The 26,514-nt window shown below is 41.3% G+C and overlaps 1 protein-coding gene across 3 annotated transcripts; it reads left to right on the top strand.

The window, feature by feature from the left end:
* The first annotated feature begins 4,290 nt into the window (after positions 1-4,290).
* LOC124281079 (superoxide dismutase [Cu-Zn]-like) lies at positions 4,291-26,496 on the top strand. 3 transcript variants are annotated; one of them, XM_046717091.1, is made up of 5 exons: positions 4,291-4,435; positions 10,979-11,078; positions 11,565-11,634; positions 16,247-16,364; positions 26,159-26,496. In XM_046717091.1, the coding sequence occupies exons 1-5, from the start codon at positions 4,367-4,369 to the stop codon at positions 26,264-26,266; spliced, it is 465 nt and encodes a 154-aa protein (XP_046573047.1). In that variant the 5' UTR covers positions 4,291-4,366; the 3' UTR covers positions 26,267-26,496. The 3 variants fall into 3 exon arrangements, with proteins under 3 accessions (XP_046573047.1, XP_046573046.1, XP_046573045.1); XM_046717090.1 differs by lacking the exon at positions 4,291-4,435 and adding an exon at positions 4,805-4,940; XM_046717089.1 differs by lacking the exon at positions 4,291-4,435 and adding an exon at positions 4,805-4,943.
* The last annotated feature ends 18 nt before the right edge of the window (positions 26,497-26,514 follow it).

Genomic DNA, 26,514 nt, shown 5'->3' with positions numbered 1-26,514 from the left:
ATGCCTTGTATGTGCTAACAACACGTATTTTACTGTACACATTATTAAGAAACACTGTTTAGAACGGCGCTACAGCAACAAAGGGACATAACTCATAGTCAGGAATAACTGGTCCGGATGTTTGCTGAGCCAGATTGTTGTTGTAAATGTGGTCGGGAGTATTTACCCTCGTCTGATGATGGTGTCCATTCCCCCAGCCCCGCAGCTCAATACAGCGTCAATCGGTCCGCCAGGCTGGAGTATATGCTCTCTTCACAACCTGCCAGGACAGCAGGAGTACTACATAGTTCTCAGAGGTTTACATGTCAAATATTCAGCTTATATTTCGTCCAATTTCGTATCCTAAGGGGAAAACAGGCCAGAGTTCTCCATGAAACCAGAAAGTAATCAACAATAGTGCATACACCCAAAGGGCATGAGCACTTAAGCCAGGTGTTGCTTTAGACGCATCCGATCCTCACGGTCATGAAACGATGTTCTGAAGAAGGTTAACTTCAAACCAACATTAATATAATACAGTAAGCTAAAGGCAGCAATGATAACAGAATATGTGTGGACGTCTAGAGACATGCCACTAGTGTAGGGCCCCTTGTTTATACCTTCCACGTACAGGTGACGCTATTTGTAGGGTTGTCACCTCCGAGCTACCACTACGGCAAAAAGCGTGTATCCCAAAATTACTATAATAATCTACGATGGGGCAGCACAGCCGGTAACCTATCAACCCGCCATATATAATATATGATATACCACAATTTCATGGCAAATATGGATGTGTTACTTGGAGTTGATTATCTGCACTTACGTGTTGCTGGTGATGAGTTGTGGAAGTGCGGTGCGAGGAGTTTAAAGATTGGGTGGTTCTACGCCAGGTGGCGGTGCGACATGATACACATACCTTCCATCAGTGAGTGACACACAGCTGAAAACCACACAAACAATCTTAAACTATTTGGTTTGACATTATTTTCAACCGGTAAAACATATTCACTCTGACAACAATCTCCTTGAGGTTCATTGGTTGAAGATCTACATTTTGATTGAATGTTGAAATTAGGTGCATGAGAATACTGTGAATTGTGTTCATTTGCTGTCTTTCTCCCAAGACAAGGTGTCTTAGAGGTCAATCATCATTTGGAAATCTTTGAATTGGTGAACTACTGGTTAGTTGCTCATGTTTGTATATGCAAGGGATGAATTAAAAATATCTTTGCTGAAAGATAATTCAATATTCAATCCAACTGAATTTATACATTTGGTGGTGGTGTAATTTTGCGTAATGGTTTGAAGTTGTTGTTGACAATGATTTCCTTTGCAATTGGGTCAGATAAATCTATTGATCTAAGACTACACTATACATGGGGTGTTGCAAACCTTTACTTTATTAGACTATACATGGGGGTAGGGCAAACCTGTACTTTATTACACTATACATGGGGGTGGGGCAAACCTGTACTTTATTACTCTATACATGGGGGTGGGGCAAACCTGTACTTTATTACACTATACATGGGGGTGGGGCAAACCTGTACTTTATTACACTATACATGGGGTTAAGGCATACCTGTACTTTATGATGTAGCAGAGACATTTTTCATGTTTTTAATAAGTCAGTTTGGTTTGTTTGAAAAGTACTATTTTATAATAATTTAATATATATGGGGCGTCAACAGATCAGTTCTTGTTTTCACTGTTCCATGAAAATGAACTATCACTATAGTCGTATATGATGGATCAAACTCCAAAGCGGCTGATTGCTGCACAGTGAGGTGGCCAGCTGTTCTCGTAGACTTTACCTGATGTTGGTGCCTGTTGGACGTTTGTTGTGATGTTGACCCAGGATGGATGAATCTTGATAGATATTTGATGAAAAACTTCTTGTAGAGAGGTTCAGGGATCTTGTCTCCACCGATGGAGGATTATAGGATGCTTCTAACATTTAAGTGAAATATTGATAACTGGGTTGCAGAGTTTGTGGGGCCTGGATTTAATTCAACATCGCCCGAAAGAAGTAAAAGTAACAAGCTGCTTATGAAACTAACATGTAAAATTCGTGCTTGATAATTTCTTAAACATTTGCGGATCCATTTACAAATAAAGAAGAACCAATTAAGCAAATTATAGAGAAACTGTCTGAATAAAAGATCTGACTTTTAAAACATGATGCATAAACTGCATTATAGAAAAGACCTATACAAGCTCTGTGTTGCTATGTCAGTCATTATTAATTTCTGAAAATAAATAGTGAAAACCCCAGTCAATAACGGGGATGAGACCACATTGAACTTGGTACTTGAGGAGGCATATTTGGATAGTATGGATGTGGCATGAAAGGCATCTGATTCACATTGAACGGGAACTGACGGTTAGGTCGCGCATATCTCATGGAGAATGTTGTATCATCAGGTTATGAGAAGAAGTTCTGTGCCGGAGGGGCCCGAAGATTCCTGTGACGTATGGTTCGCACTGAGATTTTAAGGATATTGACTCCACTAGTAAGTTGCTTAGCACTTTCACTCCGTTCCTAGACAGGTGGATGCCATCCTGAACGAGCACATCACGTGGCTTGAAGTGCATCATCTCCTCGAAAGTGTCCAAAAACGCACTGTCGTGTGTTTTACAGATCCTTTGTAAGTTTTTGTTTACCTCTTTGGATTTCGAGTTGTGCCACTTCGGGGTTTGGCGAGGAAGTACTGACGAAACGTAGACAGAGACGTCCTTAGTGGCTTTTATTTCTGTTAATATTTCTTCATATTGTTGAACGATCTTTCGCACAGATGTTGATTGGTCGGCAGTGTCATTGCCACCCGCAACAAGAACAATGTTGGACTGGTGCTAAGCCTGTCGACTGAATGGATCGGGTGGATCGAGTCGGTAACTTGGCAGACTGCGTGTCATCCTACCCGGACAGCTTTGACTGATTGATAATCACTGGTTTGTCTGTACAGACAGTCACCAGACAGCTGACATTGATTGTGTTGGGTCGTCAAATACTGGATGCCCACATATTTTCTCACACACAATTTGACAAGTTCTGAAACGTCGCCGCTATGGGAAAATTGCGGTCGCGCGGCAAAGGATCTACCTCTGATTATAAAATTAAGCAGAGACGTAAAACATAAAATTTTGTATCTCAGGATGTAAACGTAACTGCAAATATTAAACTGGCTTGAAAAACAGATACGCGATATTTTGATTTTCTTGTCGGTATCAAACGCTGACATTTCACCAGTTTGTACCGTATCCATAAATTACTGTGCGACAAAAATTAATTCAACTGCAAAATGAAATCTGAGAGCGAACAATATACCGTGTCTTATTTCGGAGGTAGTTTCAGTAATTCTGCTTGATTGTGGGGTATGTTTTACTATATGAGGTATGGGGTATGTTTTACTATAGTAATATGCAAATCTTAAATCCTCAGTAAATCAGCAAGATGGCTATTTCATGTTGATATTTCTATCGAAGAATAAAATTAAACAAAATGGTGAAATGTGAAGAATTGAACTACCTAGGACAATGAGACTATTTCTCAAGTCCGTTGTGATAAATACCCTGAACCTCTAACATTGCGCATAAATTCTCTCACTTGTATGAGTAAGCTGATTGCTCGTTTGCTTTTCTGGCGTCCAGTACGCACTCGGCCGTACGAATAAAGGATATTTATAAAATAGAAGAAGAATGAAGCTATACACACGGAATAATCGCAGATGATGTGACAATAATTCAGAGTTATTTTAACTTATTTCTTGCTTCTCACCAGCGTTTTATAAATTCTGGTAACAGAATCTGATGGTTTCTGTCGGCCGATGGATATCACTATGCCACTTTGCTGTAGTTGCACATTAAAATACATGTAGGCAAAATGAGGCGGATTATCTCTTAGGAAGGGGAAATAACTCCGACTGAGCGTTTTATTGTCCTTGCTGAAAATTTTAAAATTGTGTTTAAATAAATATGATTCTCAGAAAGCTGCTTATGTTCATCTGATGGCCGATAGATATCACCATGCCACTTGGTGAAGGTGCATATAAAAATACATGTAGGCAAAGTGAGGCAGATTATCTCTTGGTAAGGGGAAATAACTCCGATTGAGCGTTTTATTGTCGTTACTGAAAATTTTAAAACTGTGTTTAGGTAAATATGATTCTCAGAAAATTGCTTATGTTCATCTAGAATACACGTACGGAAGCGCGTACAGACGCGTTATGGACGAAGCAAAATTACTGGATAGGGTTGATTCCGTTCTTGCTTGATTTGCACGCGACACTTTTTGATTTGCACACGACACTTCGGCGACCATTGTGCATTTCTCGACAGTCTCGTCTACAACAAGCTGTGCTCGTTGGAATTCTACTCGTGAAACATGCTACCTATAAATGCAGTTTGTGTGCTGAGAGGTCTAGGAATCATGGGAACCATTTTCTTCTCGCAGGCAGTGTGACAATTTTTATTTGTTACCGAGCATTTTATTTGTCTAGAGTTGATATCCGCAATGTCAGCGTTCTCTTGCACGCTATGTGAACTGAAGCAATTACCGCGATATAGCAAGACAGCGCTGGAGACAGTGCGATAGCGCTATAGCGCGATAATTGCCCCGCAAACCTACATCACATAACGTTTTGGGCAAGTTTGCCACCCCTTAATTTAACTGAATCTAAAATTGCTTATGTTCATCTAGAATACACGTACGGAAGCGCGTACAGACGCGTTATGGACGAAGCAAAATTACTGGATAGGGTTGATTCCGTTCTTGCTTGATTTGCACACGACACTTTTTGATTTGCACACGACACACCGGCGACCATTGTGCATTTCTCGACAGTCTCGTCTACAACAAGCGGTGCTCGTTGGAATTCTACTCGTGAAACATGCTACCTATAAATGCAGTTTGTGTGCTGAGAGGTCTAGGAATCATGGGAACCATTTTCTTCTCGCAGGCAGTGTGACAATTTTTATTTGTTACCGAGCATTTTATTTGTCTAGAGTTGATATCCGCAATGTCAGCGTTCTCTTGCACGCTATGTGAACTGAAGCAATTACCGCGATATAGCGAGACAGCGCTGGAGACAGTGCGATAGCGCTATAGCGCGATAATTGCCCCGCAAACCTACATCACATAACGTTTTGGGCAAGTTTGCCACCCCTTAATTTAACTGAATATGATGTTTGAGTTTGTCTGAGGGATGCGATCTAGACTTAAGTCATATTCTTTCAACCAACACTATTGTACTGTACTGCAGTAGGTGGGTAGATCTTTTTCAAATGAGAATATTTGCTCATACCTTACACCCGAGCAGCATCATGGTGCCTACGGTGGGACTCAAAGATGTTACTATGGTTCATGTTGTGTGATGTTTAATTGATATACAGTAATCTATGTTTATGAAAAAAACACACGCGCATGCTTATGGCGAAATGCGTTTTTGGTCTTGTAATTGTTTTAGTGGAAATGCATGTAGCAAACTACTGTTGTGGTTTCACATAAATCTTGTCAACACTGCCATCCAAGTTTCATTAGTTTTGATAATTCAAACAGACAAAATACAATTTTTGGTGTCCATGCACAGTTTATATATATATATATATATATAGTCCCTATATCTTAGGGTCTCTCAGTAGCCGTAATAGTGTTACCCAGTAATTAGTATGATCCCTATTACCTGATTGTGATGGTATGTCTACATTTGATCGATTGTGATGCTATATCTACATTTGATCGAGGTGTATACAGAATGTTACATTTGATGTTCACAGATGATCAGGAGTTATAAGTAATTATTACCTTCTTCCATTCAGTGTTTCATATGACATGTACGCTGTTTTTAGAAATTTTCCTACCATATCTAGAAAAATGGACACAATGTACTCGTGACCTGTGATAACAGAAATAAATCTTTCAATACAACTTTAATTGTGCCCCTGAAAGATTCCATTTGCAAATGTGAACATAAGCTGACCAATCCCATGAGAGACCCTGTTACTAGATATAAGCGGTTGGGCCAAAAACACAGCACCCCAGGGCACCAATACTGTAAGCAAGTACGGTGATCTCTGTTGTAATACTAGAGCAGCTTTAAGTGGCTGAACTAGGACTGACACTTAGGAAACAGCTGAAATTAAAATATACTTCATAATACATACACACAAGCAAGGTATAAGTAATGTTTTATGTCTTTTATTCAGTTACTCACTGCAATCCTCTGCTTATTCCAGTAATTGAAAAGTAGCACATGTTTTGCCATTATTTGAAAAAGGTGACCATTCCATTGTTTTAAATCATAGACCAATATCTCTCATAAGTTGTGTTGGTAAAGTATTTCAGAGAGTAGTCTATAAACATTTGTATAATTGTTTTTATTATGATAATTTATTTTATAATTATCAAGCTTGTTTTCAAAAAGTCATTCAACTGTACATTTTTAATTACTTGAATTGTATAATGAAATATGTCTATCTTTGGTTAGTACGGAAATATTTTGTACGGTGTTTTGGGATGTTTCCAAAGCCTTTGATTGTGTCTGGCATAGGGAGCTTACTGATTTCTTCTACTGAAACAATAGGAGTTGGGTAAGTGGGAAGACCTCGGGGCTAATGTGTAAATTGGAAATGTATGGTTTAAAAGGATGTATGCTCAAGTGGTTATCAAGCTATGTAAGCAATCGTAGTCAATCTGTCTTTGTGAATGGAGCATTATCCGAGCCGGTATATTTGACAGCTGGTGTTCCCCAAGGATCAGTATTTGGTCCATTTTTTGTATTGTTTTCATATATGACATTGCTGATGACATAAATATTTAGCAAGACTGTTTGCTGATGATACATCCCTTGGATTTTCATCACTTGATCATAGACTACTGGAGGCTACTTTAAACACCAACCTACATAAGTTGAGCTCTTGGGGGAAAACGTTTTGGCTGGTTGAAATATAATCCAAATAAAACAGAAGCTATCATTTTTACCCTTAGAAAACAAAGTGATAACATAACTTTATACTTTGAAGGATGTAAAATAAGTAATGTAAATGAACATAAAGACTTAGGTCTAGCGTTTTCGGCATATTAGAAATCGAAAATCCATTAACAAAATAGTAATATCAAGTTGATAAATTCCATGCGTAAACTGAAATTCTTACTAAGTAGGAACATTTTCAATAAGATTTATATTATGTTTATCAGACCACATTTTGAATATGCCTGCGAGGTTTGGGATGGGTGTAATTCTGAACAGTCATTGAGACTAACACAACTACAACTGGAAGCAGCCCGTATTGTTACTGGTTTACCAAACTATACCTCACTTAAATATCTCTAGTTTGAAACTGGGTGGGAAAAATTATCAGTACGTATGGAAAGAAGAAATTAACATTATATTATGAAATGAAATGTTGTAATGCACCTTCTTATCTTATAGATTTACTTCCTCAGACTGTTCGTGACTCTACAACGTATGATCTTAGAAACTGTGAAAATTGTGTAGGTCCATCATGTAGACTTAGACACTCATGTCAATCCTTTATCCCATCAACTACAGTATTCTATTAGAATAGCGAATGTTACCATCAACAGAGACGTTTAAATCCTATTTGAAGAAAACTATTGTCATTTCACCATCATATTTTTCTACAGGTATCTGTCAAGAAAATATTATTCATACTCGTCTAAGATATCATGCAGGTGAACTTAACTATGATCTATTCAATATTGACATTAGGTCAGATTCAAAGTGCGAATGTGGTAATTTATGTCAAAATGTTTATCACTTCATGTTTGAGTGTTTCTTATATAATGAACACGGAACAAAAATGTTTAGCCTTTTAAAATTTACAAGTACATGATGATGCTTTAATGAAATTTAGATTTATTATCAACTGGCAGCAAGAACTTATCATATACCAAAATTATGCTATATTCAAAGCAGTTCAGCATTACATATCAAATAGCAAGCGTTTATCTTGAATGCTGTAAATATTTTCATATGTGAAAGTAACTATCTCTGTAGAATGGTCTCTACACTGTCTGTATTATATTTCTTTCCATATTACATGTATGATGTTGTATATCGATCATGTTGTAAATACTAATGGTTACCTAAGTTGGATAACTTGTTCCTAATCCCGTTCTTCACTGAATAAAATATGTTTAAATCAAAATCACAAGTAAATATCGTTGAGTACATCTTCCAGTTGTTCATATACCTCTGTAACTTCAATCTAGTTTTAAAATTATCGCAGATTGCGTCTGAATTATTTCGATGATAAAATACAGAGACATTAATCCTATGTGGAACTGGCTTTTATGTGTTCCAATGGTCAATACACTGCTATTCTTTATTACTGTGTAGGCCTTTGGTGCTGCTCACAGTTGGTTAAGGAAGGATATTGAGGAACAGAAATATATAGAAACTTATCGAAAATTCTAAACTAAAAAAATGTAGTGCCCTTGGCCGGCAAATTTGGAAAATTGTTGTTTGGCTTAAAAACATGTATTAATTTCCTAAATTCTGAGGTATTTTGACATTGCATTCAATAAATAATGTAAAACCTGGCATAAAGCCTCTTTCTCTATAGTTGTCCTGTTGTGCGTTAAATTGAAGTCCGGTGAAATGACGTTAGTTTACAAAGTTAAATACATCAACCTGTTTTCCCTGTCTAGTAAAGAATATGAAGATAGACATATATACTATTCACACTTTGCTAAGGATCAAATCATGGCTTCAACTGATAACTATTACGTGGGGTCAAATTTGGTTTAAATACCTAAGCTTATTGTAAGCATGGATCCTAGGTTTCAGTATGTCATTGCATCTTGTGGATCCCATACCTGCTATTGACATGTGTTGTTTATTTGTCAATGACTCGTTCGATGATTTGCAAAATGGTTGATTGGTGCCATGAAAACCATTTTTATGGTTACTCGTGTATCAAGTGCATAAGGTTAGCTTAAAGTGACTATTTACCTAATGAGGGATTACTAAATCATTATTTATCCAGTTTTAAATGGATACAATTTCACATTATAAATCTACGTTTAAATAAAGTTGTGAATTTTGTGATCCTTAGCAAAGTGTGAGTAGTACATACTGACTCACTGTATGAAAAGTGCTGACTCACTACTTGGAGATGACATGATTTATAGCAAGTCGCTAGTTGATCTATGTACTAGCTTACAGTAGACTAGTAACAGGTGTTTATAGAATAGTTTCATGTAAGCAAGCCAACATCAGCAGCTGATCATATTCTAAACATTCCTTGTTTTCTCAATAACAATCGGGAGACGGCGCTAACGTGCATCTAGCCATATATTCCCTCGAATCTCCATGGCGTAGAACATTGATCTGGGGAAGTACTTTTAGTTATGAGACAATATTATCAGCTGGGGTTTTTAAGTTCGTGAGCCATACAAATTGTCGAATTTGGAGGTTTCATGATATGCTTACCTCGGGTATCAAATCAAGTCACAATAATGACATCATGAAAGCATCTGAAGCAGGCAGGCTGTGCCATTTGTACATGAAATATACTCAGCAGCCAAAAACACGTCAGTACGAATTCAAAATTAGATAGGCACTGTAATCAAATCATTACAGAAATGGACATAATAAGCAGATCAAAAACATTTTTTGTGTACAATATCTTGACACATCAATGAATAACTCAGCACAATTCCAAGACATTACGTGAACGTTTGCAGTCCATTCAGACTCTTGATTTCAGTATCTAGTGTGACCACTACGAGCGGCAATAACTGCAGCACAGCGTCTATGCATGGAGTGCACCAATCGATTGATGAAGGCCATTGGCACCTTGAACCACACTCTGAGAAAGGCCTGGCGCAATAAATTTGGCTGTATTCGGCCTTGGTATGACATTATTCAGTCTCCTCTGAATTTCATCCCAAAGATGTTCAACTGGGTTTAAATCAGGACTAAGGGCTGGCCACTGCATGATGTTGACACCGTTCTGCTGTAGGAAGTCCCGTGTAGCTCTGTCAGTATGGGCCTGGGCGTTATCATGCTGGAAAATGTTGTTCCGGTGACGTGCGAAATGTGGTATGACGTGGGGTCTGAGAGCTTGGTCGATGTAACGCACCGCTGTGATGCCGCCTCCTCTCCCTGGACCAAGGTTCTGGAACACCACAGGACCCACTCTGTGGTTCAGGCCTATTCCACCCCATACCATGATGCTTGCACCTCCCCATGAGTCTCTTTCCATAACACATTGGTCTGAGCAACGCTGGCCACGTCGTCGCCATATTCTTGTTCTGCCATCTGAAGTTGATACGCAGTACCGACTCTCATCTGTGAACAGAACAGTTCTCCATTGCCTGTATCGCCAGTTTTGGTGTTGTAGGGCAAACTGTAGACGTTCACGCCGATGGTGAGGGGTGAGGATAGGTCCACGGTAAGGTCTACGGCAATGGAGGTTCCCGATGTTAAAACGTCGGTCTTCCGTGTGTTCCCACTGTCTGGCGTGCTGTTTCAGATACCTGCATGAAGGGATTCTGAACATGCTGTCGCAGAACATGGCGGTCTCGTCGTCTTGTGGTCACCCTTGGTCTGCCAGTACGGGGGCGATCATTTGTGGTGTTGGTGGCCCGGAAACGTTGCTGCAGCCTGTACCATCTCCGAGGTCAGGTTACGGTTTTGAGACCATTTCCTGGGTTCCATTCTGAGTTTGGGAAGGAATGTCTTTGCTCAGGTAAAGTTGGAGATGTTGTAAAAAAATATACAATCAAAACATTGAATGAGTTTACAGTTATCCTTTTCTGCGAAGGAAAATTCCAAACTGACGTTTCTTGTGCTGCTTAGTATATATTGTGTACACTGAATATTGTTTGAAATTAATGGAGGGTGGGGGTGTATTTGAGATTCTGCCGTTGTATTTGAATCTAGGGTCCAGCTAAATCTTCAACTCTTAACTTTAATATTTCAAACAGTGACACAAGATAATGACCTTGACCTTTCTATGACCATATTAGCGGAATGCAGACGGCCCGGTGACTGTAACAGGCACCATCAACCGCCTGCCAGAGGGGCTCCATGGCTTCCATGTCCACGAGTTTGGAGACTACACAGATGGTAATTGTTGGGGAGCTTATCGCTTGTTTTGATATAGGTCTGCACATGTTTATGTGGATGTAGTGATTCAGAATATGCTATTTGAAGGTTTCTCTGATCAGCGGAGGAATGTTACCCTGGTTACTGGCTGGCATGTATTTTACTACATCCCCTGTGATAGTTTTGTCACAAAACACCCATCTTTTGGACTTCTAGATAATACAGAGCAGCACAAACAAAGAGTGAATTAAAAACAGACAATTAAGTCAGCAACAAATAAATGAAATAAAACTGACATCATCGCTTTGAATATTAAATTATTGTTTTCAGTAGTTTTTATTTAATATACATCCTTTAACTTGTTTTCCCTATCAAACAATACAGTTCAATTTGTATTGCATTGATAAGTTCTGTGAATTCTCTATATGCCTTTTGTGTTTAGTATGGCAAGTATGTGACTTGTTTTTGCCCTATGAGAAGGCAGCTGATATTGTGACTTGTTGACAGGCTGCAGGAGTGCCGGGTCACACTTCAACCCTTTCGGAAAGACACATGGATCGCCAGAAGATGAAAATAGGTAACTAGGGGACTGCTTGGCAGCATTACTTCTGCAGACAAGAATAGCGGTAGTAGTAAGGGGTGTTTTGGACCACTTCCGCTCATTGCGTTATTTATGGCTAATAAGCTCCCAGCGGTCTCTTACAAATGGCGGGGGATGAGTGGGGACATCCAGCGATGTGCCCTGTATGAAAGAGAATGTTTTTAATTATCATAATAGCTTGTGATTATGTTATGGATGGGGTGTAACATAAACTGTTCGACTAATGAGTAGATTGCTGTCCTAGGATGAAAAAGATAGAAGGGTTGATAATTAGCAAAATATCCCCGGCAGCCACAATCGCATAGTCAGAAAGATCGAAAGATCGATGTTGTGCACCTTCTCCCTAGGGATTGTGCCGGCTACCGTCCTCTCGTCCTGAGAGTGCCTTTTCAGGATCCCCCCTGACATGCTCTTGATATCTTACTAACGAAACAGATTCGAAAGTGTGTAACGTATCCATAGAGTCATCAACGGGATACGTACTCACAATAAGCCGCACCACTCAACCGATTGAGCTACCGGGTACTCATAGCCAAATGTTCGGTTTTACTGGTCTATTCTGAGCTTACATAATTAATGTTCGTAGGTTTCCGTCAGCCAATCAGGTGTGAGCTATAGAACAACTCGGTTTGTTGCAGTCTCAAAATATACTGGGTCAAGCAGTCTCTCAGCTTTCAAAATTTAGCCTGAGTTACAGTGTGAATACTACAGCCACAGGAGGTCTATCCTCCTATAACTGTTTGATTTCTGAATCACACTTTCATGGAATGTGCAGTGAATTAAAAACGAAGCAGCGGGAGGGAGCTCAGTCATGCTGTCTCTATAAATAGTTCCACCTTACCCTTTTAACAGGACTTAGAATACAGTCTTTTCGTGTTCTAATCACTCTGGGAGATAAAACCTTTACAAATTTGTTTCATTTTAGGAATATGAATTGATATCAAGGAAACAGTTTATAGTGAATCTCCTATCATTTCTTTGGTTTTGGTATGGAATGCTTTACGGGCTTGTTCTCTCCCCTGTTCTATGATGTTTTTTCTCTTCGCTGATACCATTGGTTTTGCAAGATTTGTTCGAATCTCTTTTCATTGCGTTGTATTTGGTGAGTTCTGACTCTTGAAACTCTTCTTCGGATATTTAGTATCAGAGAGCGCCGTCGAGATATGATCCTCGATATTATTCAACTTTGCTTCCGCCAGAACGCGAATACTATCCTATTTCAACGCATTCTTTTGCAATCGACATGAAATAAATTTAAGAGCTATTCCTGTTAACCCTGAGACTCCCCACGCTATTTACGTACCTAGCACGACAGGTGCGGTGATGATAGTGGATAATAAACCGACGACAATCACACCAAGCCCGATGCTATATCAATAGTACTGACGGCTTTATGGTATTTTCTATGTAATCTGAGTCGTGAATAATGCTCTTTTTCTAGTTGGTGTTTCATGTCACATATTTGTTGCAAACGAAATCCGTCCATGGTGTACAATTTTTCAGTTACTTCATCTATTGCCGGGTCCAATCCCATATTTATAGTTTATTAAATAGTCTTCAAATGGTTTTCCAACAAACTCTCGGGCGTAAACGTTTGGTTTATTAGATTATATTATTAGGTACAAAAAAATCTTCGTGAGTGTAATTTTTTCATCCAAGATCACAGTGACCCCCTCAAGGCTTGTGAAGGTGGTTGTGTCTCCATATACATAAATTGCGCAAACGTGATATTGATGTTTTAGAGGCCAACGTTTTACTCCTGTCATGATTTCTACATCTCAGCTATCTGGTGATGGTTCCCAAGACATGTACGATACAAGTAACTACCCAAAAGACCACGCTGTACACAGCATGGCAAATAAATAGGTACTGAGGAAAATGAAAGACGAATGTGCTGGGACCCAAATTGTTAAGTACACCGGATTAAGACCTAAAATGTATTCCATGAAAAAAGCCAACTGCGTTGAGATAAGAAAAGCTAAGCTTGCGAAGAAATATGTCATGAAAATAAAACATGAACAAATCAAAGAGGCCCTATTCCATAGACGAACGTTCAAACACGAAATGAAAACTCTGAGAAGTGACAAACATAGTATATATGGTTTGAGGTTGAACAAAGCATCGTTGTCAGCGATGGATACAAAGCGATGGATTGCGAACCACGGTGTAACGACTTATGCATATGGGTATGGTGTATTAAAGGGGAATATAATAAAATAGATAATGGATAAAATTTACTACAGTCTAAGGGGATATTGGAAAAGTATAGGCGCTTTCCGTAAGCTGAAGAGGTTGCTAAGGCTTTGTTGAAGAAACAAACTCTGTTGCAAATCTACTTGCCGGCTCCACGATATATACCAAGGAAACAGTTTGATATTTCGACGCCCAGTAGAGTACATCAGGCCGACCTCTTGTTTCTCCAGCACAATACGGTGAGATGCAAAATGTATAAATGTGCCCCGAACATCGTGGATGTCGCCAATTGATACAAAGAGGCCGAGCCATTACCAGCGAAAGATTCGACTCAAGTGGCTCGTGCACTGGAGCATATCTATAAACAAAGTCCTTGGACATGGCCTACAGAATTACAAGTCGACGCCGTTCATGGGCTCAGTGTCACAGCTGCTAGCAATTCGATTCAGTTCAATTTATTACTCAAAACACCACCAACGGTGGTACATGAGAATGCAATATTACTATACAAAACATAAGGTCAATGGCAGACATGGCATGGTGGAAGCGCATCGTAGTCAAGCTGTTGTCGAGAGATTTAACCGAACATTAGCCGGGTTTCAGTATGGACAGGAGATGGTAACGCCGGATAAACGATCAACGGAATGTGTGTCACGTTTACCTGGAGTTGTGTCAGTGATCAATAACGAGGCGACTAGAGTAATCGATAAAAACAACAACATCCGAGGCCTTTAAAATGAAATCCATGACTGACGAATCGTCAGCGCCACGCAGGAGTAACGAGCAGAAACTTTCAGGTCGGGTTAGCGTGAGGTATTTATGCAAGCCCGGCGAACTCGAAGGAGATAGTGGCAACACGCCACCGACCCAGTTTGGTCCATCAAACTGTACCAAAGGACAGACCAGGCAGGGAATTCGTGCGAGTGGAATTGCCCATCATACACCACGACACAATATTACAACACACACCAACACCAACACCCCCTCCTCACTATTAGATATAAACTAGTGAATGAACAAATAGGTTATCATGTGGAGTTTGATCAAGAAAAGGTTTTTCAATCGCGTCAGAGTGGATGTCAAAGGGCTCAATATTTATTCAGCTCTACTTTGAGTAATTAGTCGAGGTCAGTTCGAGGCCCTGATTAATAGTATAGGCTTGGTGGGTACCGAAGGGTTAGATCTTCTCATGGATGCTTTAGTCGTTTATAGCCTCGAGACAAGCAAATGCCCTGCCCTGTACTCAACCTACTCCTTAGTCGACTTCGAACAGTTTATGTGAGACCCCATCCATAACATAATCACTAGCTATTATGATTATAAAAAATTCCTTCATACGGGTCCCCTCTCATCCCTCGCCATTTTAAGGGACTGCTGGGAGCCATAAATAACGCCATGAACGGAAGTGGTCAAATCATTCCTTACTACTACTAGATTATTGTAACAATGAGTGGGTATATTCTACTTATAGGATAATGGCAAGATTGATCAGCTATGCCATATGACAGAATGGGATGTGGTTTAACGTCCTTGAGTAGTATTGATTGATCAGCTGTGACATATGAAACAATGGGGTGTGGTTTAACAGCGTTGAGTAAAATCGATTGATCAGCTGTGCCATATGAAAGAATGGGATGTGGTTTAACGTCCTTGAGAGTATTGGTTGATCAGCTGTGCCATATGCTTGTTTGATAGTGCTGAATTCTTGTAGTAGTAACAAAACCCAGTTTAGGTCTACCCAGTGTAAGTAAACTTAGGCTCAGTATTATCAAACACGAGACGACCGAGACGAGACGATTTTACCAATCAAACAGCTACTATTTAGGGTTCAGCAGGACGGGGGAATTTTCTCTTGTCGCTGACACTGATCTCCCAAAAACAGAAAATCCATTTGACCTGCAGTATATACCCCCAGAGGTTTCTGATGACATAGTTACTATTCGCTTATATTTCCGCAAGATGACATCCTGGAATATTGACAAAAACGCTTATTCAGCGGCTGTTTACTTACTGTTGTGAATAATGCCATCTCCCATGTGTATCACTCAGAAACGGTCGTGCGGAAAAACATTCGGAATCGTTCGAGTACAAACGTTTTCAAGGTAAACTTTCAAACAGTATGTATGAATGTTAACTTTCGCGATTTGGTAAGCTGTGTTCTGATTGGTCAATTCGAAAGGTTAGCTGACGCAACCTTCTACTAGGGTTTCTTAGATTCAGTATTGCAGTGTAACGAATAATGCTGAGTCTAAGTTTACTTAGACTGAGGTCTACCTGTCCTGTTAAACATTTCAGTCTTAGTGTTAAGATAATCACAAATTCCATCACTCATAGGCCCACAAATTAACAAATTAAAGAAAAGCAACAAATCTATGTTATATTTGTGTTTACACAGACATGCTGGTGACCTTGGCAACGTTGTTGCCAACGCTGATGGAGTAGCAGACATCAATATTGATGACCGGATGATAAGTTTGACAGGCGTCAATTCAATCATTGGCAGATCGATAGTTGTAAGTGAATGTCTGTGTCGTAACTATAGTTGTAAGTGAATGCAGGCGGTGGGGTAGCCCAGTGGCTAAAGCATTCACGACGAAGACCCAGGTTCGATTTCCCACATGATTACAATGTGTGAAGCCCGTTTGTGGTGTCCCCAGCTGTGATATTGCTGGAATATTGCTAAAAGCAGCGTAAAACCCAACTCAGTCAATCAGTAAGTGAATGCCTAAAGTAAAACCTTTGTAGTTGTCTCCCCTAGTTTCCAAGGTCCAATGGAAGAAACGAAGATGTTTTTGTTATTCAATTATCTTTCCTGATGTGATCTGAGCTTCTTCCGCACTAGTCACTAGTAAACCTGCACTGTCTTGTGAGCTGAGAATCTGTTGGAAGTAATCCTAAGAGCCACGTTCGGGTGGGTAGCCACAGATGTTTCAGCACAGATTTTAAGACTGTCTTCCGTTCAAAGTGAGGGGAGACAATGCTTTCAGAATGTTACACAAATAATGCAATATTGTTAACCATATTTTTAAACTTGTACTTGTCCTATCTAACGTTTTGCACTTCTCTCTCTTGCTTCGACACTGAGTGCAACGATAGTAAACGTTTCCTATATGCCTCTCTTGTCTATTCGCCAATGCACTCCTGGCTGCTCCTGCGTTATAGGACAACTACCCTAGTCCTAGTTGAAGCACGCAACACGCAGCACGCTCCACTACCTGCACACGTGACAACCTCTGAGTGATCATTCTCATCATCATCATCATCATCATCATCATCATCATCATCACATCATCATATTTATAACGCGCCAATTCCAGTCCAAAAGTACTTCTCAGTAGCTCTCCCCGAACAACTTAAGAATGAAAAGTTAGACACTGTATGTTTTCTTCAAAAGGTATGTCTTCAGTTTAGATTTGAATATCTTCAGGTTGTTAATTGTCCTTAACTCCAGCGGAAGTTGATTCCAGAGAGTGGGTCCTGCCACCTAAAATGATCGATCCCCAAACCTGGTGCTGGACCTAAAGTGTGGGACATCAAGAAGACCAAAATTTTCAGATCGGACTTTGGTTGGGCTGATATCTGGTGATCAGGTCAGATAGATACTTTGGAGCTAGGTTATTGAGACACTTCTCACTCTTGTCGCACCTCAGGATGGACGTTTATAACCTCTAAGTTATTCCCGTATAACACGATCATGGGAAAATCAGATCCATCTACTAGAAAGCGCAAGTTTTGTGCTCAATGCAAGACGATATTTCCTAACCTGGATCCCCACTCTTCGTGCGCAGACTGTATCGGACAATGTACGTGGGACACTCGTTGTGAAAAGATTTCTTCCCTGTCACAACATGCATATAGACGTGCATGTGATCAACATCTTGCAGATGGTCTAGGAATGCATCTAGGGAACATGGTTCATCTCCGCCGAAGAAATCTAAGATTCAATGACCTACTTTTACTGCTCAAAGGCGATCAAAGACCCTGCCCTCCGAGGCAGAAGATTAATGGGCACCTCTCTGGATTCCTACCTTTCGGGGGATATTCGGAAGCTCTAAGGGACACATCTTTCCCCTACGCAGTCGTCTTCCGTACCATCTAGAATTGTGGTTGTGGGACGATCTCCCACTCCTACGATCTCTACGATACCTCAAGACATCTTGTCTCTTCTGTCGACCTCACGTGGTGAGCCTGGCCAGTCGCATTCAGTGCTGCTGTCCCCAACCGATTCATCAAATCAGATAGAGTTGGCCATTACAGATCACCTCGCCGATCCATGTCTCATGTCTCCGATCCCGTTCTCCTAACCGAACTAGTTCGCATTATCATTCCTGTTAAAAAAAGCAATCTACCTCGCCCCAGCAAGTCGATTTACACCTCTGATCATGATCTCCTCGTCGATCTACGTCTCTGTGCCGAATCAATTCACCAGTCCGAGTTGAATATATTTGTCAATCCCATTCACCAGGATGAACCGATTCACATGATCGAATGATTTCTCTAGCCTGTACTGATTCGCGTGATCGTTCCAGTTCCTCAGGCTAGACTGATTCATGTCAAACAAGGTCACCAAGCTGAATCAATTCACCCAGCCAAATGGATTCACCAGGCCGAACTGATTCACCACACCAAACCGATTCAAAACAACAAACCGATTCACGACCCGATTCACCATGCCGATCCGAGTCACTTCATTGAACCAGTTCACCACGTCACAGGGCCAAATCAACTCACCACCCTGAACTGTATCACAACACCGAGTGATATCCCCAATCCGACCTGGATGTCATCGCCATACAAGCTGAACTAACCGAGTTAGATTGCCTCACCGAAGCGATTCACCTGGGCGTACTGACTCTATGGATCGTTCCAGATCTCATCACCGATCTGATTCTTCGAACCCCTCTAAATCATCTGGCTGTTCTTGTGACGGTTTCCCGTCATTGGCGTTCTGGTTCACCGCACAGATCTAGTTCATCTCACCGTTCCAGATCTTCAGATCATGTTGGTACATCCTGTTTATCCAAGTCTATTACTAGACAACTAGACGCCTATTGCCTGTTTGTCTTTGAGACGTGTAGCATCGTCTAACTTGGCATCAACTAACTCTACGACTCAGCCTCCAAGATCTCAATCATTGCCTGAGTCTTGGGACCCGAATCAGGATACTACGCTGACACCTGACTTACAAACAATGCTTCGTGCTATTACTGATGTTTGGAATCAGTGTCGCAACCAGTTCTCTCAGCAACCACTAGCTGTCCATCAGATTCGTCCCTTGGGGTCGTTTCTTCTCATCCTTTAGGCTTAAAATCTCCGAATTGTTCTGATGTTTCTACCCCTGAGGGTAGTTTTGACTTAGTTGAATCATCTCATGTGCTTCCATGGATCATTGAGAAGTTGAATCTAGCTAAGAGCAAGTCTCCGGATGATTTACAGAACTCCTATAATATGAGGGGGTAGGGATTTGACCACCATTACTTTGCCTCCTCGTCCATGCATTTCACATCTCACTACACTGGATCACGCTTTTAAGAGTTTGAACAGAACTAGGGATAGTCTTTCTTCTCTTAGATATAATCCGTCAGCCGCTCACGCTCCCCCGGTTGATGAAGATATAACAACACAATTCTCCCTTCCTGATTGAAGATAGGGAGTTAACCCATATGGACACTGCAATGCACCACACTTTACCATCCCTCAACTGTGTCATCACCGTGGTGGATGCTGTCACCGCCGCTTTGGAGCATGCTTATTCAGATCAGGATGCCTACATTAGAGGATTGTATGACTCTCATACTTGATCAATTCCAGATAATCTTGGACCAATTATCTCACTTTTCTGGATATACTTCCATTGTCATGGACCACTTAACCTGTCACCTTAGGATGAACGGTTTAAGGCCGAGTTCGGCAACCTTCGTCGTCTGACTCTCTGTTCAATGGCATCATAGTAAAGTGGACCACGAAACACACTTTCAAGTTTCAGTCGAGATCCTGGAACTGCAAAGAACTCAAGTACAGGACTCAATGATACAACAACAGACACATCGGTTCACCCCATCAGATCCTGAGCTGAGGGGCACTTTTCGGGACCGCCCAGCCAGTTGATGGGGTCAGAAGTCAAACTGAAGTGGTATTTCCCGATGCCTTCCTAAGGCTTACCCAGTTCAGTGGACGTGTGCCGGGAAACAGTGACTCAGGGACATATTCTCCCGACGGGGAACTCCCGCTTCATGATTTACGACTCTCCATCAGGCAGACTCGGGTTATTCGCGCTGAACTGGAACGTCCTCAACGATCCATATGTCACCGTGATCCTGAATCACGGCTATCAGATGCCCATCATCGGAAATCCATCTTTGATGATGGAACCCTAAGAGCAGCCCACCTACCCGCCTGACCAGCTCCCGACTCTGTGAGCCACTATAGGTACGCTTCTGCAGAAACCTCTCGGTCCTTCATCCATCACTCCAGGCTTCTATTCCCCAATATTTCTAGTACCAAAGAAAATTTGCAACCAAATTCAGCTGATTTTCAATATGAAGCTGTTCAACGCCCAATACCTGCATCCACCACCTCAGTTCAGGATAGTGTTCACGCCCAAATCCATCTAGAGCATCGGAAGTATCTCCACTTCATATTTGAATGGATCCAGTATCAGTGACGAGTCCTGCCATTTGGAATGTCCATGTTTACCCATAATACCAAGCAGATCACAAGTTTCCTTACTCTTTCCACATTCGGGAGGTATATAGACGATTGCATTCAGGCTCACCAGGATTCGATTGTCCTACTTTGTCATCTGCAGTCCACCACCAGCCTGCTCCGGCAGTTGGGGTGGCTGCTCAATGTTGTGAAGTCGAGTTAATACCGACCCAGAGACTCCAATTCATAGAGGCAACATTCGAAAGCCCCGCCTGCTGATGATGTTCGTCCCGCAAGACAGGTGGGCCAAGATAATGCAGCATTCAGTTGGCATTGTCTCGGGCAAGAACTCTTTGTCAGTGGTAAGAGTTACTGAGTCTTCTGACATCAGCTCTGGCCCTCATGTACAGAGGCCAACTCTTGCTTCGGCCAATACAGCGCTTACTACGGCCGTATCTTCAGGCCGACAGCCCCGGGGAATTGATTTGTCTTCCCGAACCACTTCATCCAGTCTTGAATGGTCGCTAGACGAACAGAACATTTGCACCGGAGTCTTTAAGCTGCCCTTCACACCAGTCTAAGTAAACGTAGGCTCAGTATTATTCGTTGCACTGCCATACTGAGTTTAACAATCCCCAATTAGAAGGTCGCGTCAGCTAGCCTTTGAGCGACCTATGACCGTCCAATCAAACGCCAGACAGCCGAACGGATTTAACCAATCAGGCAACGGCTACTATTTTAGGGTTTGCGGGACTTCTTACACACCCGTGGGTGAGAAACCCATGTGAGAAAACTGGTATCACACATATGTGTGAGATCGATTTCTAATCCCGTGATTGGCTACTCCATGGAGATGACCTAGGGTCAGTTTGTGACGGACTTCTTTCCTGATTAATATATGTCACATCGAGTTGCATTTTTAGAATTGGAAATGATTAGTTTTTATACTTGCATTCTGTGATACGTTGCTAACGTTTTACTGTCCTTCGTGACATATATTTATCATATATACTAACTTTGTTCTCGTCACTATATGGCTGAAATATTGCCGGCGTGACGTTAAATTTTAACTCACTCACTCACTCATTGATAAGTTACTTGGGTTTCAATCGAACAGAAACCTGTTACTCGTGCAAACAAATACCCCTTTATACCTACCTGTTATTTTCACGATTGTAACATAAACAGGTATGTATACAATGAAACAAAATTAGAATAAATATAACACGAATCTATATATTTTCTAATTCCTTTTATTAACACTTTAGATTTCCAGTCATGAATTCAAAATGGCTCGAACAATTAGTGATACCTGTGTAAACAATTATGTGAAAATCGCCGTTAGAAATTAAGACCGGGATTCCCTTCGAATATTCAAAATGTACAACATTGGTACTTTTACTTGAGAGATGAGACAAGTATCATGTATCGTCTTGCAAAAATACCTGTCACGATAACGTCAGTGCCTGTCCATTGTGAGATCGATTTGCCTCGTTGTTTCTTTGATGCATTGATGAAGATGACATTTTTCACTGATACAGTATGATGAAGACCCACTTCCAACTTCGAGCTACTATGTGATTCCAATGTTATCAAATTCACTCATGACAATCAGAACAAAAACACACTCGTTGAAACAATGTATCAACATTGAACGTTTTGCTAGGCTTCATGAGTGCAAATGTCGGCACACGTCCTCTCTATTCAATCGAACATGTACAGGAACGGTTGATCTACACAGTCATTGATATTCCCCCTTCGCATGATAATGCAAAGTTTATGTCTTGATAACATACAGGATGTAATCAACTCACATGTCATACTGACAACTCCGTAAATTCCGTTACATTCCAAGTGGCAGTTTCTGGCTCGGGAAAACGAGAAGGATGTGGCGAAGAAGAGTAGTCCACCATTGATAGTGAACGTAACCTCAGCAATGTCACATTCAAGCACATTGGATGCACCTAATTACACACACTCAATAGTTTTGACTCCGGTCGATGGGAGAACATTGAACAGAAACTGGTACACAAGTACAGATCCCCAATGTGCAGAGATATCCGAAACAATCTTCCGATGACGACAACCACCAAGCGATAACGATGACGTCACATGCTCAAATATCTTTTGCTTGCAAGAATTAAAATCATCCACATTTGCACGGTACCATCATCGTTTTAGAGTGTTTAATTGATTTTCTGTGATGTTATCTAGTTTTCTTTATCACTATTGCCTTTATGATGCGAAGAGGTGGCAGAAACTTTTTTGTGGAGGGTCACCATGGGGATGAGTAGTGATTAGGAAGCCAAGTCACTCATTCATAAACGTTGTGTTGTGTATTATTGCGCAGCTACGATGAGAAAATATGAAATTTGAATCAATTCGACCATAAAATGGTGCGATTGTATGGTATGTAAGAAACAGATTACTGTACTCGTGTCTGTCAGATACCATTTATCTTACAACTCGTTGTAAGATAAATGGTATCTGACAGACACTCGTTTAGTAATCTCTATTTGCAAAACGGTTTTTGGATTTTCTTTTCCTTGTCGCTGACACTGATCTCTCAACAAACAGAAATCCGCATGAAACACAGATATTTGACCTGAAGTATATACGCTTAGGGGTTTCTAATGACATGGTTACTATTAGCTTATGTTTCCGCAAGATGACATCCTTAAATTTTGACAAAAACGCTATTTTCAGCGATTGTTTGCTCATTGAGTCCTCCATGTGTATCACTCGGAATCGTTCGAGATTTGAGGTCAAGGTTGAAACGGTATGTGCGAATGTTAACTTTCGCAATATGGTAAGCTGTGTTCTGATGGGTCAGTCCGAAAGGTTAGCTGACGCGACCTTCTACTAGGGTTTGTTAGACTCCGTATAGCAGTGTAACGATTATCCTGAGCCAAATTTTACTTAGACTGCCCTTCACACCGACTCATCATCTGTTCGTCGATATTTCTCAAGGGTTGAGACGCTCACTTTCTCGACCGCCAAGTGGCCGGGCTGTGGTCTTGCAATGGACAGACTCTTCACATCAACGAACTGGAATTCAAAGCAGTGATCTTGGCCATCTGACATTGGGCAACATAGTTACGAGCAGCCAGTCCACTGATCCATTCAGAAAACTCGACCATGGTTTGGTACATAGACGGATTGGCGAATCTACTGCAATGGACGATTTGATTCTTTCATCTCATCGATTCACTCGGCATTGTCGCCAGAGCCAGAGCCAGAGCCAGACACATTCCCAGAGTAAAGAATGTGATGCCCTGTACCGTTCCAACTGCCGATCTCCGGCAGAATGGAAACCGCTTCCTCAAGTATTCCAGTTGATCATTCACTCGTTATCACAGCTCCAAGTAGACCTGTTTGCCACCAGATTCAACAACCAGCTTCTGAAGTTCGTCTCTCCCAATCCCAGATCCCCTTGCATGGGATCTCAATGCACTGGCAATACCTTGGGAGGGTCTCAACGCATACACGTTCCTCCCTCCAGCTCTACTACCCAAGGTAATTTAGAAGTTGTCAGTGACCAGCAAAATTTGTCTGCTTTTGGTCGCGCCTTCTGGCCGGTGAGCAGTTGGTTCGTAAACCTCAGAAGCCTGGTAGAGCCAAGCCCAGTACTGCTTCCCTGCTTACCTGCTTCTTCACCCTCACTCAGACCTGCGCCATGGGTCCCTTCAGGCCCTCATCTGCAATTTTGGCACATCTCAAGAGTTCACTTAAAGCTAAGGGCTATTCTCGGCGAGTAGCTTCAGCTAATCACTTTGGCTCATCGTACGTTGACTCATTCATTTACCATGCTAAGTGGAAGAGGTTTGAAGGTTGTTTTAAGGCGAGGGGCATTCCATCGCCCACCTCTGCCTCCGCCCATGCCGTTGCTGAGTTTCTGTAACACCTGCGGGCTACCAAGAAGCTCAAGGGTACTACTTTAGCCACCTATTTGGCAGCTATCAATTCGGTTCTGGCTACTACTACAGGAACTAAGATCTCCACTGTTCCTGAGCTCCAGTACCTGTTACGTTCTTAAAGACTCATGGACCAGTCCAGGAAGTTTAGACCTCCGGTCTGGGACCTCTCTGTTGTCTTTCGTTCTCTGGTCTCTGCTGATTATGAGTCTCTGGAGGACAAGGACCTGCCAGGGCAACCACACCGAATGTTTTCCTTTCCAGGTTGTCCCCTATACTTGGGCCTGATGACACTGAGGACTTGTCACTCTGCCCTGTAAGTGTTCATTATACGCGCTCACTAACCTCTACTCTAAGTAGTAATTTTGTCAATACAATGTGTCATTCCCGGATTCAAATGGATTTCGTTGCGTGCTGGCTGTTAAGTGCCCAGCACGTCCTTTGACTAAGCTTTAGTGAGGAGTAAAAGTCAATAATGTTGCTTCGGTTCTGAACTTTAAACCTGTGAGGTTTTCCGATTCAGTTTTCCTCTCAGCCTCCTCGTGATAGTGTTTGTTGGGACTGTTTCAAAGCAAGGACTCGCCCGGTTATTGGTCGAGGGACCATAATTATGGGGGTACCTTGTAATCACGGCGAAGCGAGATTACTTGTTAAGTGACATCATTTCGTCTTAGTGCAAAGGTTGCGGCTGAACACCACATCGCTCGGGAGCACCCATCTCCCTGGAAGTCCTTGTGCTTAGTAAGCGAAGGGATTCAGAAGAACTCATGAGCGCGGGAGTTGCGTGTGATAACAGGCCTCCCTTGTGCATTGCTATCTACGGTTGTCTTCAGTCTACACAGTTCTCTGTTTAGATTGTCTGCACACAGGGTAATCTGCATCCTACCGTCCAACCATGTGATAAGTGCAAATTGTGGACAGGATAATGTTAATTTTTTTTTTACATTTTAACTATAAAATATATATAAATATACCTATCATATCTCACTACTCCGATTACAATGTTGGACCCAAGAACGAGAATGATCACTCGGAGGTAGTCATGTGGGCAGGTAGTGGAGCGTGCTACATGCTACAACTGGGCCTAGGGTAGTTGTCCTATAAGGAGAGCAGCCAGGAGTGCATGGGCGAATGGACAAGAGAGGTCTATGGGAAAAGTTTACTTTCGTTCCACTCAGTGCCGAAGCAAGAAAGAGAAGTGCAAATCGTGAGATAGGATAAGTATATAAATACAATTTATAATTAAAATTTTCTAGTGTAGGTACAAGTTCACGCTCCAGCCTTATAAATATCATGAATATTGGTCAGCTACAAAAAGTAAAGTGTCCCTGTTCCTAAAAAGACATAACCTTTCACTTGCTGAATTAAGCATTGAGGGGACTGTTTCAGTTAACTTTCAGTTATGTGGGACTTGTAGCAAAACTTCTCAAGGTGTTTTCTGCGAACCATTTTATGTTTGTACGAAGTGTTGTGACATCTACCCACTCCAATGTTTCCACAACCTCTTCTCAACAATTGTCAAGTGAGAGATTAAAGAATAACTAAACACATATAATAGTAATTCACAGGACGTTTCTGAGATCGACTATTTCTATCATTTGTTTTGTTTTTATGTGCAGGACAAGTTAACCTGACCATTAAAATGTACGTTTCTGTTTGGAACATGATGCACACTCCATGATGAGCACACTGGTGTGATGTGTGCATTTGCCTGACGTTATATGTTTATTTGACACTTCCCTCTGCAGGTCCACGCTAAACCAGATGACCTGGGTAAGGGAGGCAACGAAGAAAGTTTGAAGACAGGGAATGCTGGCGTTCGACTGGCCTGCTGTGTGATTGGTATTGCCAATTGACTTTAAGTTGCTATCTGCTATACCGTCACATCCAACTGGAGCCGTCATCACCACGTGGTGTCTTACCCCTAGCATAGTCGGAATGTGTTGAACTAAATCATGTAAGTTATTACACATCGGACGTAAAGTCGCACAAGTTCAGATTTGTTACTGTTAAAACATACATCCGTCGTATGTTTTAGGAAATTTTATAGAAAAATACGACCAACAAACCATGTTCTAAATCGTTATTTGGAGCTTTTCGTTTT

This window comes from Haliotis rubra, unplaced genomic scaffold (assembly GCF_003918875.1).
Source record: "Haliotis rubra isolate DU_JTF1 unplaced genomic scaffold, ASM391887v1 Scf279, whole genome shotgun sequence".
Lineage (NCBI taxonomy): Eukaryota > Metazoa > Mollusca > Gastropoda > Lepetellida > Haliotidae > Haliotis > Haliotis rubra.
This window is presented reverse-complemented; position numbering and strand designations above follow the sequence as displayed.

Coding starts and splice junctions, on each gene's coding strand:
- LOC124281079 (XM_046717089.1), top strand. CDS start 4,872: ATGCTACCTATAAATGCAGTTTGTGTGCTGAGAGGTCTAGGAATCATG. Junction 11,079..11,564: donor GTTTGGAGACTACACAGATG/GTAATTGTTGGG, acceptor ACTTGTTGACAG/GCTGCAGGAGTGCCGGGTCA. Junction 16,365..26,158: donor TCATTGGCAGATCGATAGTT/GTAAGTGAATGT, acceptor TTCCCTCTGCAG/GTCCACGCTAAACCAGATGA.